Raw genomic sequence first — 13728 nt, 5'->3', positions numbered from 1 at the left:
AAATGTCAGTACAGTACTGTCTGGACCGTTTAAAACTAGCCAACAACAGCCGCAGACAATTCAACCCATGAAAGTGTCTGAGATGGACTCAACCGTTTATCTGCATCTGATATTGAGGTGAAGCGAAACGAAGCAGCGCCCACCCTCCTTTTCAGCAGTTTCTCCTTTTTGTTAACGGTTCCTCTCCCTCACTGTGAGTCATGGAATAGGAGAAAGGGGCCCTTTGTGGAGAGCCCAGAGGTGAGAACAGGCCCAAGGGTTGGTTAGGAAAATCCTGTCGCGTTCATAGTGTTGGGCTGATGCGAAACCTTCAGAGTATCTGGAAGTCAAATACAGAGGGGTTTAAGAGGTCTTATCCTCGCCAGCAGTAGGGACGTCACGGAGAAGAGCATTTGGAGCATTGTAGCAATGGTAAGCCCATCACGGCATGGTACTCAAAGGGGTGAGTCACGGCCGTAAGAAATCATGTGGAGGAACAAACCCTTAAGTCTCAAATCATCGAGGCATAAAGGGATTTATCAGCCATTTCATAGCAACATTGTGTCAGCCTGCAGCCCCTGACGACAGTAGACTACTGCTGAAATTGTAGACTACCCCTTCTTGTGGCCTTCAACCCTACTTTCCTATTATGAAGAGCCCCTGTGGTTTGCCTTGGCACGCTGAGGTCTGACTTGAGCTCAGACATGACTCATGTCTGTCTATGTCTGTCTCATAATCAGACCCTATCTGTGGGGGCACAGTTCTCCCAAAAGTCCCCCAAAATAATTGCAGAACTTATATGTATCAAACCAAATATACAGTGCCCTGCGTAAGTAATGGGAGAGCATTTTCTCTTCTTTTGGCTCATCCAAAAGATTGGATTTGAAATCAAACAATTACTGTGGGATTGAAGTAGAGATTCTCAGCTTTTATTTGATGGTATGTGTACATATTTGTTTCACCATTCAGAAATTACAATACTTTTTATGCAGTCCCCCTGTTTCAGGGTTATCATCACATCATTTGTGCAGTCATAAGAGACCTGTCAATGTCTAGTATTGATTCTAGGCTTTGCATTTGCCTTTGGAGTCTGCTATTGGTGTCTGTCAACATAAGGACCAAAGCAGTGTCAATTAGGCTGAAAAAACTGGGGGGAAAAACTATACTAGCCAAAATCAACAGTTTGAAACACAAAAAAAACACTGGTGACCCCAGCAATCGCAAACGGTCTGGTAGGCCAAGACTTCTACAGTGGATGAAGAAGAAGAAAGTCCAAGAATGCTCACCATAATTAAGAGAAACACAAAACAACTGTCCCACTGATCAGGAACACTCTCCAGGAGGTAGGCGTGAATGTGTCAGAGACTACCATCCGGAGAATAGGTCACCAGCCGAAATACAGGCGCTTCACTGCAAGGTGCAAACCACTAGTTATCCTCAAAAAGGATGGTCACTTACAGTTTGCTAAAAACCTGCAGAGGTCTGGAAGAAGGTCTTGTGGACAGATAAGATGAGTCTTATGTCAACGACTGAAGATGGCTGCAGTACAGGCCTGGCAGAGCATCACCAGACGACACCCAGTGTCTGGTGGGGTCAATGGCAGGCAGTTATTGCATGTGAAGGATTGTCGAGCAAATACCAATCATGAGTGCTCAATTTGGACATTTAACGAATCTGTCTCATCACTTTTGGCTATCCTGAAACAGGGGGACTATGCATAAAAGTGTAATTTCTGAATGGTGAAACCAATATGTACACACACACCACCAAATAAAAGCTAAGAACGTTCATAGTAGTTGTTTGATTTAAAATCGAATGTAGAGCCAAAAGAAGAAAAATACTTCTCTCTCATTACTTATGCAGGCACTGTAGCTTGGGTTTTATTGACTGAAAGTGCAGACAGCGTTATAGTGGTAGTGGTGAATCCCCCAAAGATTCCATGTGTCTCTCGTTTGGTGGGAGAGGTAGCTTACTGCTTTTGTTGCCTTGAGAGATTACTCCTCCTATGGCTTTCCTGCTGTGTCCACAGTGTGAGGGCAGTCAGGCCTGAGCATTGGCTGTCTACCCCCATACTCCAATGGATCACTTCATGCCATGGCGACTCCAGCAACTTTGTCCGCCAAGTTAAAACCCCAGTGTCTCCTGTCCTAAAGGGCAGTGTGTGACAGGCCCTCCATCCTGAGACGCCTCTACTGGCTATAACCACACACACACACACACACACACACACACACACACACACACACACTCTCCAGCTAGATCAGACTGGAGAGACTTTATTTAGAAGCTGTCTGCAGCCTCAGTAATATGAGAACAAAGAACAATGTTTGCCCTTCCCTGCCCTACTCTGGCTTCAATCGACACCAACTGAAAATGAATTAAAAGCGATAGTCTGATTGCTAGCTAGACCAGCTGTGAATGGCTACTACCCCGTTGCTCTAGCAACTAGCCCCACCGTAGGCCAACATTCAGGTATGAATTAGGCCTATAATGTTTGGATTATAAGAAAGGTGGAATACTTTAATCATTGACTACACTTTATTGGTGGGTGGAGAGAGGTTTTCATGCAACCTTTCCTGTAACACAGAAAATGGTGATCTTTAATTTGGCCTCTAACTTTCCGTACCAGGAGAGTTTGATGAATGGTCTCCAGCATTACATTTGAATACTCGTTCGGTCCTCTGGATTTGAATGCTTGGAAATATTTGAATTTATTTAAATAAAAACACAATATGGTAATAATAAATGAAGAGCAATCCATCTAGCCCGGCGGCTCCCAAACCTTTAACAGTCACGTTACCCCCTGTCGGTTATTTTGTAGCCTAATTGATATTCTATGAACATTATCCCTTACATATTAGACATTGTGATTAATATGATTCTGTTGGATAGGGTGCATGCATTTATTTTTGGTACTGAGACTGCAGTCGGCTATTCAACAGGACTGTTTGGGAAGGTAAAATCCCAGATTTTATTTCGCTAGATCGATCCACGTACCCCCGGGGGTACGCGTACCCCACTTTGACAATAGTGGATCTAGCCTAATACTTCAACCATAGCTGGACTGACTTAAACATGGACTGACTTAAACATGGACTGACTTAAACATGGACTGACTGAGAAACATCTGAATGCTACCTAACTTGGCCGTCCTCGCATACCAGGATGTTATGCTCACACTACATAGCTTGCATGTAGTCGGACTGCCAGTGATACGTCTTCTGTATTTCATTGTATAAGTTCATTAAGTTATTTTAACCACCATTCATCTCCTCCCATTGAGACATTGTGCCCTCCACAAATATTGCCAGTCGATTTGGTGTCCATAATTCCATCTGTATGGAATTCTATCTCTCTCCCAGGCTGGAGGGCTTGGCATTCCTGCAGGCTATATGCAGTTGCCCCTGCTCTCGCTGTCCCTGGAATGGGATCAGTGCTTGGAGCCAGGCAGACAGGTGTGCGTCCATGCGCGCGCGTGCATGATCATAGCAGATGAAAATTGGGGAAGGGGGTTAATTTTCAAATGAATTTGGCCCTTGCAAAATAAATATTATGAAATAATAATAATACATCAGTAAAAAATAATCCCAATGTTGAATTCCAAATCAAGCCAGCCCCTACAACCAAGGCATTCCTGTAGATCTGTGGATTTGATTTGATTTGGATATTAGCAGTATTGCAATTGCTCCATCCTGCCCTCTGCATGGCTGGGCTGAAAATATGCCACATTGCTTGGGCTACACCTATCCAATCCTCTCAGATCTACAGGAGTGCAACAAAGCAACACCAAAGCATTCCTCAAGAGTAAGTGTTAAGTTCTAAGAAGTAAATGCTATTCCCCCTCTGACCAGCAGATGTCAGCAGCGACAGAGTCACTGTAGCTCTGACCCACTTAGCTGAACGGTGCCTCTGCATGTGAATGGTCGCCCCATGTAGGTAATCAAAGCCTCGGCGACCTTTCTTTGTGGGCGCCTCCTTCCTCTGCTTGGGTCTGAAAGGAAAATTAAAGAAAGAATGAGAATGAATGGCCTGTTATCAAAGGCTGCCATGGACCGTTGTCTGCACTGGATGGGCACAATCCATTTATGTCCACTGTCCTTTCTCAGACAGACACACACACACACAATACGTTTTGTGTTTGTTTTTTTAAAAATGTTACCAACGTATTCATGAGGTTGCTGTACAACACTCTCTCTCTCTCACACACACACACACACACACACTTGCATTTAAGATATATGACACTTTAACAATTGAACATCCTTTGGAAGTGGGAACATTTTACTTTCTTTCTTCCTCTCTTCCTTTCTTATGCTCATTATGCTTCTCCCCCATGTCAGTAGCAGGTACGCAAAGGTCCAAAAGCACATAGAATATGGAAGTTCTCTCTCTCTCTCTCTCTCCACCCACACAATCAGATTCTGAGAGCTCCCTGATGAAGTGTACTGTACCACTGGCTCGTCTAACGGACAACCCGGCTTTCCCTCCTTTATCGCTCCGCTCTTCTTTTCTCTCCTCTGAAGAATGGCCACACTCCTCTCACGCTCATTTTCAGTTGCTTAGCAACCCAGAGGAGAGGCTTTTCTGGGTGGTACTTGTTCCCGTTCGGGCGGGGGTTGTGGGGGGTTGGGGGGGGGGGGGGGGGTGACATTGTTCTGAAATAAGTGGCTCATGAATGTGATTATATATGATGGTCTGCTAAAGAGATGCAGCAGGGAGCCCTATTTTAAAAATGTGCTCATCTTGGTGGCAGTACAATGCCTCCATTACTACCAGCCTATTCAACCTCACCTGGCCCTTGTGGTCATTACGAAGATTGGAGTAGCATCCTGAAGGTCGTCACGGCGATGAGTTAGAGCGTGCCATGCCAGGGAGTATTTCGATTGGCAACATGCCAACACAGAAAGACTCTCCTGCTCTGAAGAGTCTGAACGCGGGTTCTCTCGAGCTTTTGTTGTCCTCAGCTGTTCTTTCATAGCTCTTGAATTAGCCTACGTTGTTTTGTTCATATGTAAGTTTGGTTAGGTTTGAAATAGGTTTGAATAGACGATTGGACTGGTATAATACCAGTGAAGTTCCCTTTTCAGTTCGAAGGTGTCTGTCGTCTTACTAACCTTGTGGTAACTTGACAGCGTTCATAGCACCTTTTGGCAGAGGCTCAGAATCAGTAGCGTGTTCAGGTGACGATATGTAGTTGTTGGAGATTTGACTGAAGGGACTTGCGTCGCGTACCAAAGCTACTGATGATTACGATCGTGATCATATCCCACCGATGAGCATGCTGATCCCAGATCAGATTATGGTGGTTACAATTGGATGCGTTGTACAATGCATACAATTGCATGAGATATGTTGAAAAACTGACATTAGAGTAGATTATATACAGTGCCTGTGATTACAGATGGGATTGTTTACAGCCGTGTGCAGAGCACCCCCCACCCCCATCCTATCCCCCTGGCACGGTGTTTTAGAGAGCCCCCGTGTAATTAACATGACCCCGGGAGACGTCTTTAGCGAGGGGATGGAGGGATGGAGGGAGGAGGAGGTATGGATTGAGGGGGGCCCTGCCTCTGCCTGAAGGACAAAGACGTTGGAGAGGGAAGAGAGGGAGCCACCATGTGTGAGGGACAAAGGAGAAGAGGCCTTAACCAGAACTGAGCTCTCTCTCCCTCTCCCTCTCCCTCTCCCTCTCCCTCTCCCTCTCCCTCTCTCTCTCTCTCTCCCCCGCTCAAATAGTCCTTGCCAACTCCATTGAACATTGGGTCAGTGGGGCTGTCTGGCAGAACATATGCATATGCATACTTGATTATTACATAAACACTGAGAAAATCTATATACACATATATTAAAGCAACTCATTAGATACTGTAATCTCAATTTACTGTAATGATATGTTGTTGTTGTTTTTTTTTTAGAATTAACATGCACCACATGCACAATCATAGTAGGAACGAGATATTGAATAGAAAATCACATGGACGCTTTTCAGACTGTGAGTAGGCCCATCATACCAAACCTGAGTTTCACATTCCAACCAGTCATGACTATTCAACAAAATGATAAAACCATAACTGATGCTCACGTTTCTCACCAGCAAATGCCTTAGTTACAGGGTGAAGTATTTATTAAAGGTCCAGTATGTGACATCCAAGCTTGGGTTGTAATTACTATGTTTAATCAGTAGCAATCAGGGAATGAGAAAGAAATATTTCATTTACATGAAATGTATTGGTTTTGGTCAGGAAAAAGTGCTTTCGAAAAAGGAGTGTCCTACCCAACACTCTGTTTGCATATACACATGTTGTTCCTGCCACGAGTGTTCTAGGGGAGGGACTCTCAGCCTTTGCCTTTCTGTCTCTGGTGGCTACCTCTTTGAATCGTGCGCACAGAAATACAACAGCTAGACACTGCAAGTCAATTTCGGGGGGGTTATATTATTATTATTATTATTGCTATTATTATTATTATTATTAGGGAGGTGGTGTTGTTTGGAAATTCAAACTGAATTTCACCGCGGTGGCAGATTTCCAACAAAGTTACGCCCTTGCTCCTTTAAATTTGACAATGAGGATGAAAACTAGCTAACTAACTAACCCTAACCCTAACTAACTAACCCTAACCCTAACCCTAGGCAGCCAGCCACATTTCATACAAAATTAACCAGATGCTCACCATGCCATTACGAAACAGTTCATATAAATGCAGTGCATATAAATAAATTACTGATAGCATTTTGAGGCTGTCAGTTTTTGTCTTGTTGCTGTTTCATAAAACCTTTGCTGAAAGCTACATATTTCTATCTACTTTGGTGGTTTGACCAGCTTTCTGTTGTGCTTGTGATAACTTGACGTCGAAACAAAATTTAAAATCCAAAGTGTGCCGGGCGCACAACGCAACGCAGAGACAGTAATAAACAGTAAGAAGCTTCTGGCATTGTGACTGCCAATGGCCCCTGGTATGAGCATTGATTACTTTGTCTTATGATGACTGTTGGATAGATGATTCACTTACTTAAACAAATGTATTTGGATAAAGGCGTCTGCTAAATGCCATAAATGTAAATGTAATATATGCCATTTAGCTTTTTATCCAAAGCGACTTGCATTGCAGTGAGTGCTTAAATGTTTCAGTATATATGGTCCCAGCAGGAACAGACAGACCTGTCCGGTAGCATTAATGCATCGCCCCGTTGGGATGAATGACTTCCGCCGCAACGCAGTCTGTTTTGCCGCTACGGTGTGCACAGGCCGTTGTTTTCACCACTGTGTCACGTGTCATCTCAGCTGTGCATCCGCCAGTCGTTGACCCGTGCCTTTGGCAAATTTAGTTTTGCTTTTTTGGTTCATGGCATTGGATCGGTAAATAGCATCTATCTATCTCCGATTCCCGATCCAGCATTTACCGATGCTCGGTATCGGATCGGTGCATCTCGATAAGGGATGAGTAATTCCCCACAGGCCTGCTAAATTATTTACCTGACGGCTGATACTAGGTGTGTGTTCATTTACAGTTACAGGCGCTCGGTCAGGTAAATACACAGCTGTCTCCAGTGTAATGGGTCTTATTAATTTCAATTTGTGCAGCTCCTAGACTGGAGCTGCTCCTGTTCCCCTCACCACCCCTCCGGTGGGGGATGTGTGAAGCGCGCGTGTGTGTGTGAATGTGTTTTTTCTGGGGGCCATAATAGACAACCCTTTTTGATTGGCCTGTTCCCACTCCCACTTGCACTCCAGCACCTCCCTCCCTCCCTCCTCTCCTCTCCCTCCCTCCCTCCTATCTCTCCATCTCCCCCCTCCATCTCGCCTTTCTCCAGCAGCAGCAGCAGTCAGTCAGTCAGTGTTTCGCAGGGCTCCTGACGTCACTCACTGTTTGCATAGCTATTGTCTTACTGGGCTGTCGCGGCCCGAGGATTGCAGTAGCTGCTCTCAGCTTTTTCTCCCCCCGGACAGCCCCCCGTTGCTCTTGGACGCGGGGAGAGTGTAGAGAGAGACCGAACGAGAGAAAGAGAAAGAAGATAAATACAGGATAGAAGGAGGACGGCGAGAGGAGAGGAAAGCGAGAGCTGCTGCAGCTCATTCTCTGGATTTTAGCACGCACACGTTTTCTTTGGAGGATTTCTATTGGGGGGGGGGCGAGGGGGGGTTTCGCCTCTCGTGAGGCCCCTGTTTGGAGGCAGGACCGTGTGTGTGTGTTCGGAGTGGGGTGTGTGTGTGTGTGGAGGAAGGCTGTTTAGCAGCTACGGGAGCGGAGCAGAGCATCTGGGCGACTGAGAGCCAGGGCAGGCCGGCTGGCTGCATTGTGTGCTTTGATGACCCCCGCTGTGTAGCTGCCTGCTCATCAACCCCCCCCTCCCTCTCTCTCTCTCTCTCCCTCCCTCCCTCTCTACTCCTCCTCCTCCTCCTCCTCTATCTCCATCGCAGCTCCCGGCCCAGCCATGTTCGGCACAGAGTCCTCATGTAAGTACCACCATCCTCCGGCCTCGTCTGTGTTTCTATTTGTGTGTGTGTGTGTGTGTGTGTGTGTGTGTTTTTGTCTGGTGATGGTGTCTTGGCTGCTTTATTCTGGGCTTTCACTCTCCCTCCATCCCTCTCTCCCCCCCTCTCTCTCTGTCCTTCCTGTTGTTTCTCCATGTTTCCTGGTGACAGATTGCTCGGCAAAAAGCCGGGGATCTACCATTTTGCATAAAGGGCCAATGATAGCTGGTTGTGATGCAAAATCCATCTCGCTCATCCCTCCGCCTTCCTCCCTCCCTCCCCCTCTGTTCTTTTTTTCCCACCGTCCCCCTGTCTTCCTGCCAGTCTCCATGTTTATCTCATGTTTATCCCGTGGTGCTGTGTGTGTGTTCCCGTCTCTCTAAATGGAATGGCTCGCTAGTCTGAAATAGACACCATTACCGTGTGTCCGCATGTTATGTGCGTGCATTTCACATGACGTGCTTTGCAGATGAATGCTTTGATGTAGTTGCTTTCAGCCACTGCAGGCGGTTCTGTCTCTCCCGTTCAGTCAGGTGACATTGAGGAGGTTGAACGTGGCATTTACAGTTGCCAATGGATAGCAATGCTAGCGCTGCTTTTGGATTGGGTGTTTGGGTGGGTTTGCATGGGCACTTCACTGTACCCCCTTCCCTACCCCCCACGAGGAGCTGTCGCACTGATCTGCAGGTGGTTCGCTGTTCCAGCAAATCTCCTTGCACCCCGCCCCCAAACCCCCCCCCCACACACACACACCATCCCTGTACAGGGACCTTCCCCCTTTGATCAGTCCCATGATGTCCCTCATGTACCAGCACGATGCCATGAGGAACATCCGACTGTGCTGATCTAATTGAATCTGTCGTGGTCACACAGAACCAGAGCCAAACTTACTTTTTTTCCAAGAATTTGAAGTCAGATCAAAGCTTGCGGGCACCAGCAACAGAAAGTCCCCTTTTTGTCACAGGTTTGGCTTTTAAACAGAGATGAGCTGCAGTGCATCAAAATATTTCATGATATCATCATCTAAATGGATAACAGTGTTAGTGGATAACAATGTTATGATCTGGAGATTTGATTTCAGCAGTTGTTTGAATCATGTTCCGCTCCCTTCCGATAACTTGAAAATCTCAATATTATGGTGAGGTCCAGTTTTAAAGCTTCTAGAGCATAGAATGTAGCATGTGGCTAATGTGTTGGCAGTCTAGTCCTATGTTGTCCTAAGTTTCCAGTCGCATGACAAATCTGTGTTCATGCTTTTTGGGGGCTGGGGAGATATTTTGGAGTGTAGAGTGTAAGTGGTGTATGAATTAATTACGCTGGAACTAGACATGTTTGCCCCATTTCACTTGACTTGTGTGTCAGTATGGAACTGGAACTTGCTTCTCCGAGACGATTTGTGCTTATGTCACTGTGGAATGTTATGCAAAACAAATTTGTCAGCAATTGCATCACCCTCAACCAATATGTTTTCATAATCCAAAATGCTAGGCTTTGTTTGGCTATATGGGTTCTCAGTGCACCTGCCCGTAGTTTCTATGACACTGACTGTTTTCTAACCAGCCTGAGTGCTTCTCTGTAAGAGCAGTTCTAAGCTGATATTCAATGAAGATAAACTGTAGAAAATTCAGTCTGGTTCTGGGCTATATGAATACATATGCAGTAGGTAAAGAAAGATTGGTTACAATTGAGCCAGCATGACAGTTCCCTTAATTGCGTTCCTCTGGGGTGTAGTGGTAAACGAAACAGGCGGGTAAACTCTGGACACCATGGATTGAATGGGTGGGTAAACGAATGCAAATAACATTGACCTATCAGAAAAGGTTTTATTCACCAAAATAAACAGGTGGGTAAACTGAGTTTACTTGGGTTAACTGTCCACTACATCACTAGCGTTCCTATGGCAATTGACCTAAAAACAGGACACGGTCTATAGGTTTCTGCTTTAACTACACAGTGTCTGTGGTGACTGGCAAACTACATCACAACCAACTGAAGTTAGCATCTTAACAGATCTAAACACATTCATATCCAATCAGACACAACAAACTACACACAGACTCTTTACATGCTGACACGGCTGACTATGCACTCAAACTCATTTCACTACATGTACCGGTAACTATCAAGACTATGTACAGGCTAGGGCTGTCAAAATTAATTCATTAAATAACATTCCTGCGATTTACACAAATCCATAACACCTGTTTTTTTTAGCACAGTTTCCCCAGTTGCAATGTACCATAGTTTTATTTTTGCTGAGCATGCTTATAGATTTTATAGAGAGCTGAAGTCTCCACCCGCCTGGTATGACGCACTGGTACCAGAAGTAACAATTTATACAGGAGATGCTCCATCAAGGCTTTGTACCATCAATGATTTCACTTAAATACAAAGATTTTACTGTTCGACACTTCCCTGATGTTATTAATGACTTGGCTTCTGAACGTATTCAGACCCCTATCACTTTTTCCACATTTTGTTGAGTTATAGACTTAATTAAATTCAAATTCCCCTGTCACTCTACACACAATACCCCATAATGACAAAGTGAAAACATGTTTGCAAATTTATTGAGATTATAATACAGAAATACCTAATTTACATAAGTATTCAGACCCTTTGCTATGACACTCCAAATTGAGCTCAGATGCATCCTGTTTCCTTTGGTCATCCTTGAGATGTCTCTAGAACTTGATTGTAGTCCACCTGTGGCAAATTCAATTGATTGGACATGATTTAGAAAAGCACACACCTGTCTATATAAGGTCCCACATTTCACAGTACATGTCAGAGCAAAATGCGTTCTTGCACTCTATCGAGAGTGTATACTCCGTACGGGATAGAGAGAGAATTATGTCGAGATATAGATCTGGGGAAGGGTGTAAAAAAATTGCTAAAGCATTGAAAGTTCCCAGGAGCACAGTGAAATGGAAGAAGTCCAAGACTCTTCTAAGAGCTGGCCATCTGGCCAAACTCAGTAACTGGGCAAGAAGGGCCTTGGTCTGGGTGGTGACCAAGAACCCAATGGCCACTCTAACAGAGCTTCAGAGTCCCTCTGCAGAGATAGGAGAACCTGCCAGAAGGACAACCATCTCTGCAGCATTCAATCAATCAGGTCTTTATTGCTGAGTGGCTAGACGGAAGCCACTCCTGTGTAAAAGGCATATGGCACTTAAAGGACTCTGAGAGCATGAAGAAAAAGATTCTCTGGTCTGAGGAGACAAAAATGAACAAGAGCTCTGGTGACAACCAGGTACCGCTCATCGCCTGGCTAATACCGTCCCTACGGTGAAGCCTGGTGGTGGCAGCATCATGCTATGGAGATGCTTCTCAGCGGCAGGGACTGGGAGACTGGCCAGGATTGAGGGAACGATGAACGAAGCCAAATACAGAGAGGTCCTTTAAGAAAACCTGCTGCAGAGTGCATACAACCTCCGACTGGGGTGAAGATTCACCTTTCAGCACTGCAACGACCTGAAGCACACAGCCAAGACAACACTGGAGTGGCTTTGGGACAAGTCTCTGAATGTCCTTGAGTGTCCCAGCCAAAGCCCGGACTTGAACCCCATTGAAAATCTGTGGAGAGACCTGAAGATTGCAGTTCACCGACGCTCCCCATTCAATCTTACAGAGCTTGAGAGGATCTGCAAGGAGGAATGGAAGAAACTGCCCAAATCCAGGTGTGCAAAGCTGGTAGAGGCATACCCAAGAAGACTCAAAGCTGTAATCTCTGCCAAAGGTGCTTCTACAAAGTAGGGTCTTAATATGTATGCAAATTAGATATTTCAGTTTGTTATTTTTAACAAACTAAAAACATGTTTTCGCTTTGTCATTATAGGGTATTTTGTGTGGATTGATGGCAAAACATTGCATTTTAATACATTTTAAGTTAAATCTGGAACACAACAAAATGTGGAAAAAGTGAAGGGGTCCGAAGCCACTGAAGCAACCTTACAGGGAAGCAACCAACGATATTTTATTTTTTTCATAACAAAAGTAGCAGTTATACAAACTACATATTCCAAGACCAAACACTGGCGCACAGGAGATCACTGAACCTGATGTGATCATTTTTTATAACGTGAAATAACATGATTCAGGTCTAAAATAACAATACAATGTTGTTATTAATATAAATATTACAAATTAATTTGGTGATCAATACCAGCAAGTGTTGAGTTATATTCGTAATTTTGAATTTGAGTGCATTTCAGCTGCTAGTCGTCACTGTGTTAAACATTGTTTTACCCACTGTTCATCTATCCAGAATAAATGCAAGAAAGATAGAAGTCTGTGTCCCCTGGGCCTTCACTCCTGTACGGCTAGAGGTATGTAGCTGATCACAACTTAATATTTAGGCAATGATTAACCATGTTGGAGAGAGGGTCATGATGAACAAGCGTGTAGTGCGTGCAGAGATTCAGCACAGGAGCGACGCGGCCTCGAGGGAAATGTAGTTCACTAGAGCTCTTCGCCGGTTACTAACTCCTAACAAATTTGTTGTAGGCTTATATCACACACGTTGTCAGGCTTGACTGACACTGGTTAAGGCCACAGCATGTTATTGGCCCGGGAGCGTGATTTGAACCAATCCCTTTATAATACAGGTTGGAAATCCAGCTAATGAGGAACAGCGAGGGCAGCCATGCACTTCTGGTACCGAAAATAAAAGGGCCATGTCTATTCATGACATGCAACAGTGGAGAGGGACACGCGAACAGACACACTAATGAAGTGCCCACAACCTTGAGACATTTAGCCAAGGGGCTTTCAAAGCTGCTCTGCGTTTCAGATGACCAGCCTCAGCAAGGCACTGTGCAGATTCGCTGATATTGATCAACAATCGTTTATTTATGGCAGCTGGTGATTTGTAGATCGGTGATTCTGCGCAACGCGTTGTTCAAACTAACCATTAAACGCGAAGACAGTCTCGGAGGAGAACAGACCTTTGCAAGCTATGTGCGGTCCAGGGCAGATGCTCAAAGGGAAGTAGTCTTTCTGTTCCGTGTACTGTTCCATGTACTTGTCTTCTACAGTGCCTTCCATAAGTATTGGAAAGAGGAAGCATTTTCTGTTCTTTTAGATCCATACTCCAACAGTTTGGATTTTAAATCAAACAATTACTATGAGGTTAAAGTAGAGATTCTCAGCTTTAACTAAATGTTTTCTTTTTTCAGATTGGTTTCACCATTTAAAAATTACAACCTCTTTTATACATATTCCCCCTATTTCAGGGCACCAAAAATTGTCTTGACAGGTGTTTCCGGTTAGTCAG

General features: G+C 44.7%; 1 protein-coding gene across 8 annotated transcripts in view; it reads left to right on the top strand.

Moving 5' to 3' along the window:
• Positions 1 to 13728, top strand: part of LOC310802019 (suppressor of tumorigenicity 7 protein homolog) — a gene marked incomplete at its 5' end in the record, with an annotated part of 40242 nt that overhangs the window by 2724 nt on the left and 23790 nt on the right. For 5 of the 8 annotated variants that reach the window (XM_083666256.1, XM_083666255.1, XM_083666261.1 and 2 more), the window contains one exon: positions 8400 to 8435. The exons of 2 other annotated variants lie outside the window; for them this stretch is intronic. In XM_083666256.1, coding sequence (XP_083522382.1) covers positions 8400 to 8435 — 36 coding nt within the window. Of the gene's footprint in view, positions 1 to 8399; positions 8436 to 12760; positions 12782 to 13728 lie in introns of those variants that run through there. One more of the 8 variants, XM_083666263.1, reaches the window with a different exon arrangement.

This window comes from Argentina silus (assembly GCF_951799395.1).
Source record: "Argentina silus genome assembly, chromosome: 3".
Taxonomy (NCBI): domain Eukaryota; kingdom Metazoa; phylum Chordata; class Actinopteri; order Argentiniformes; family Argentinidae; genus Argentina; species Argentina silus.
The sequence above is the reverse complement of the archived record's forward strand: the minus strand, read 5'-3'. Positions and strand labels throughout refer to the sequence as shown.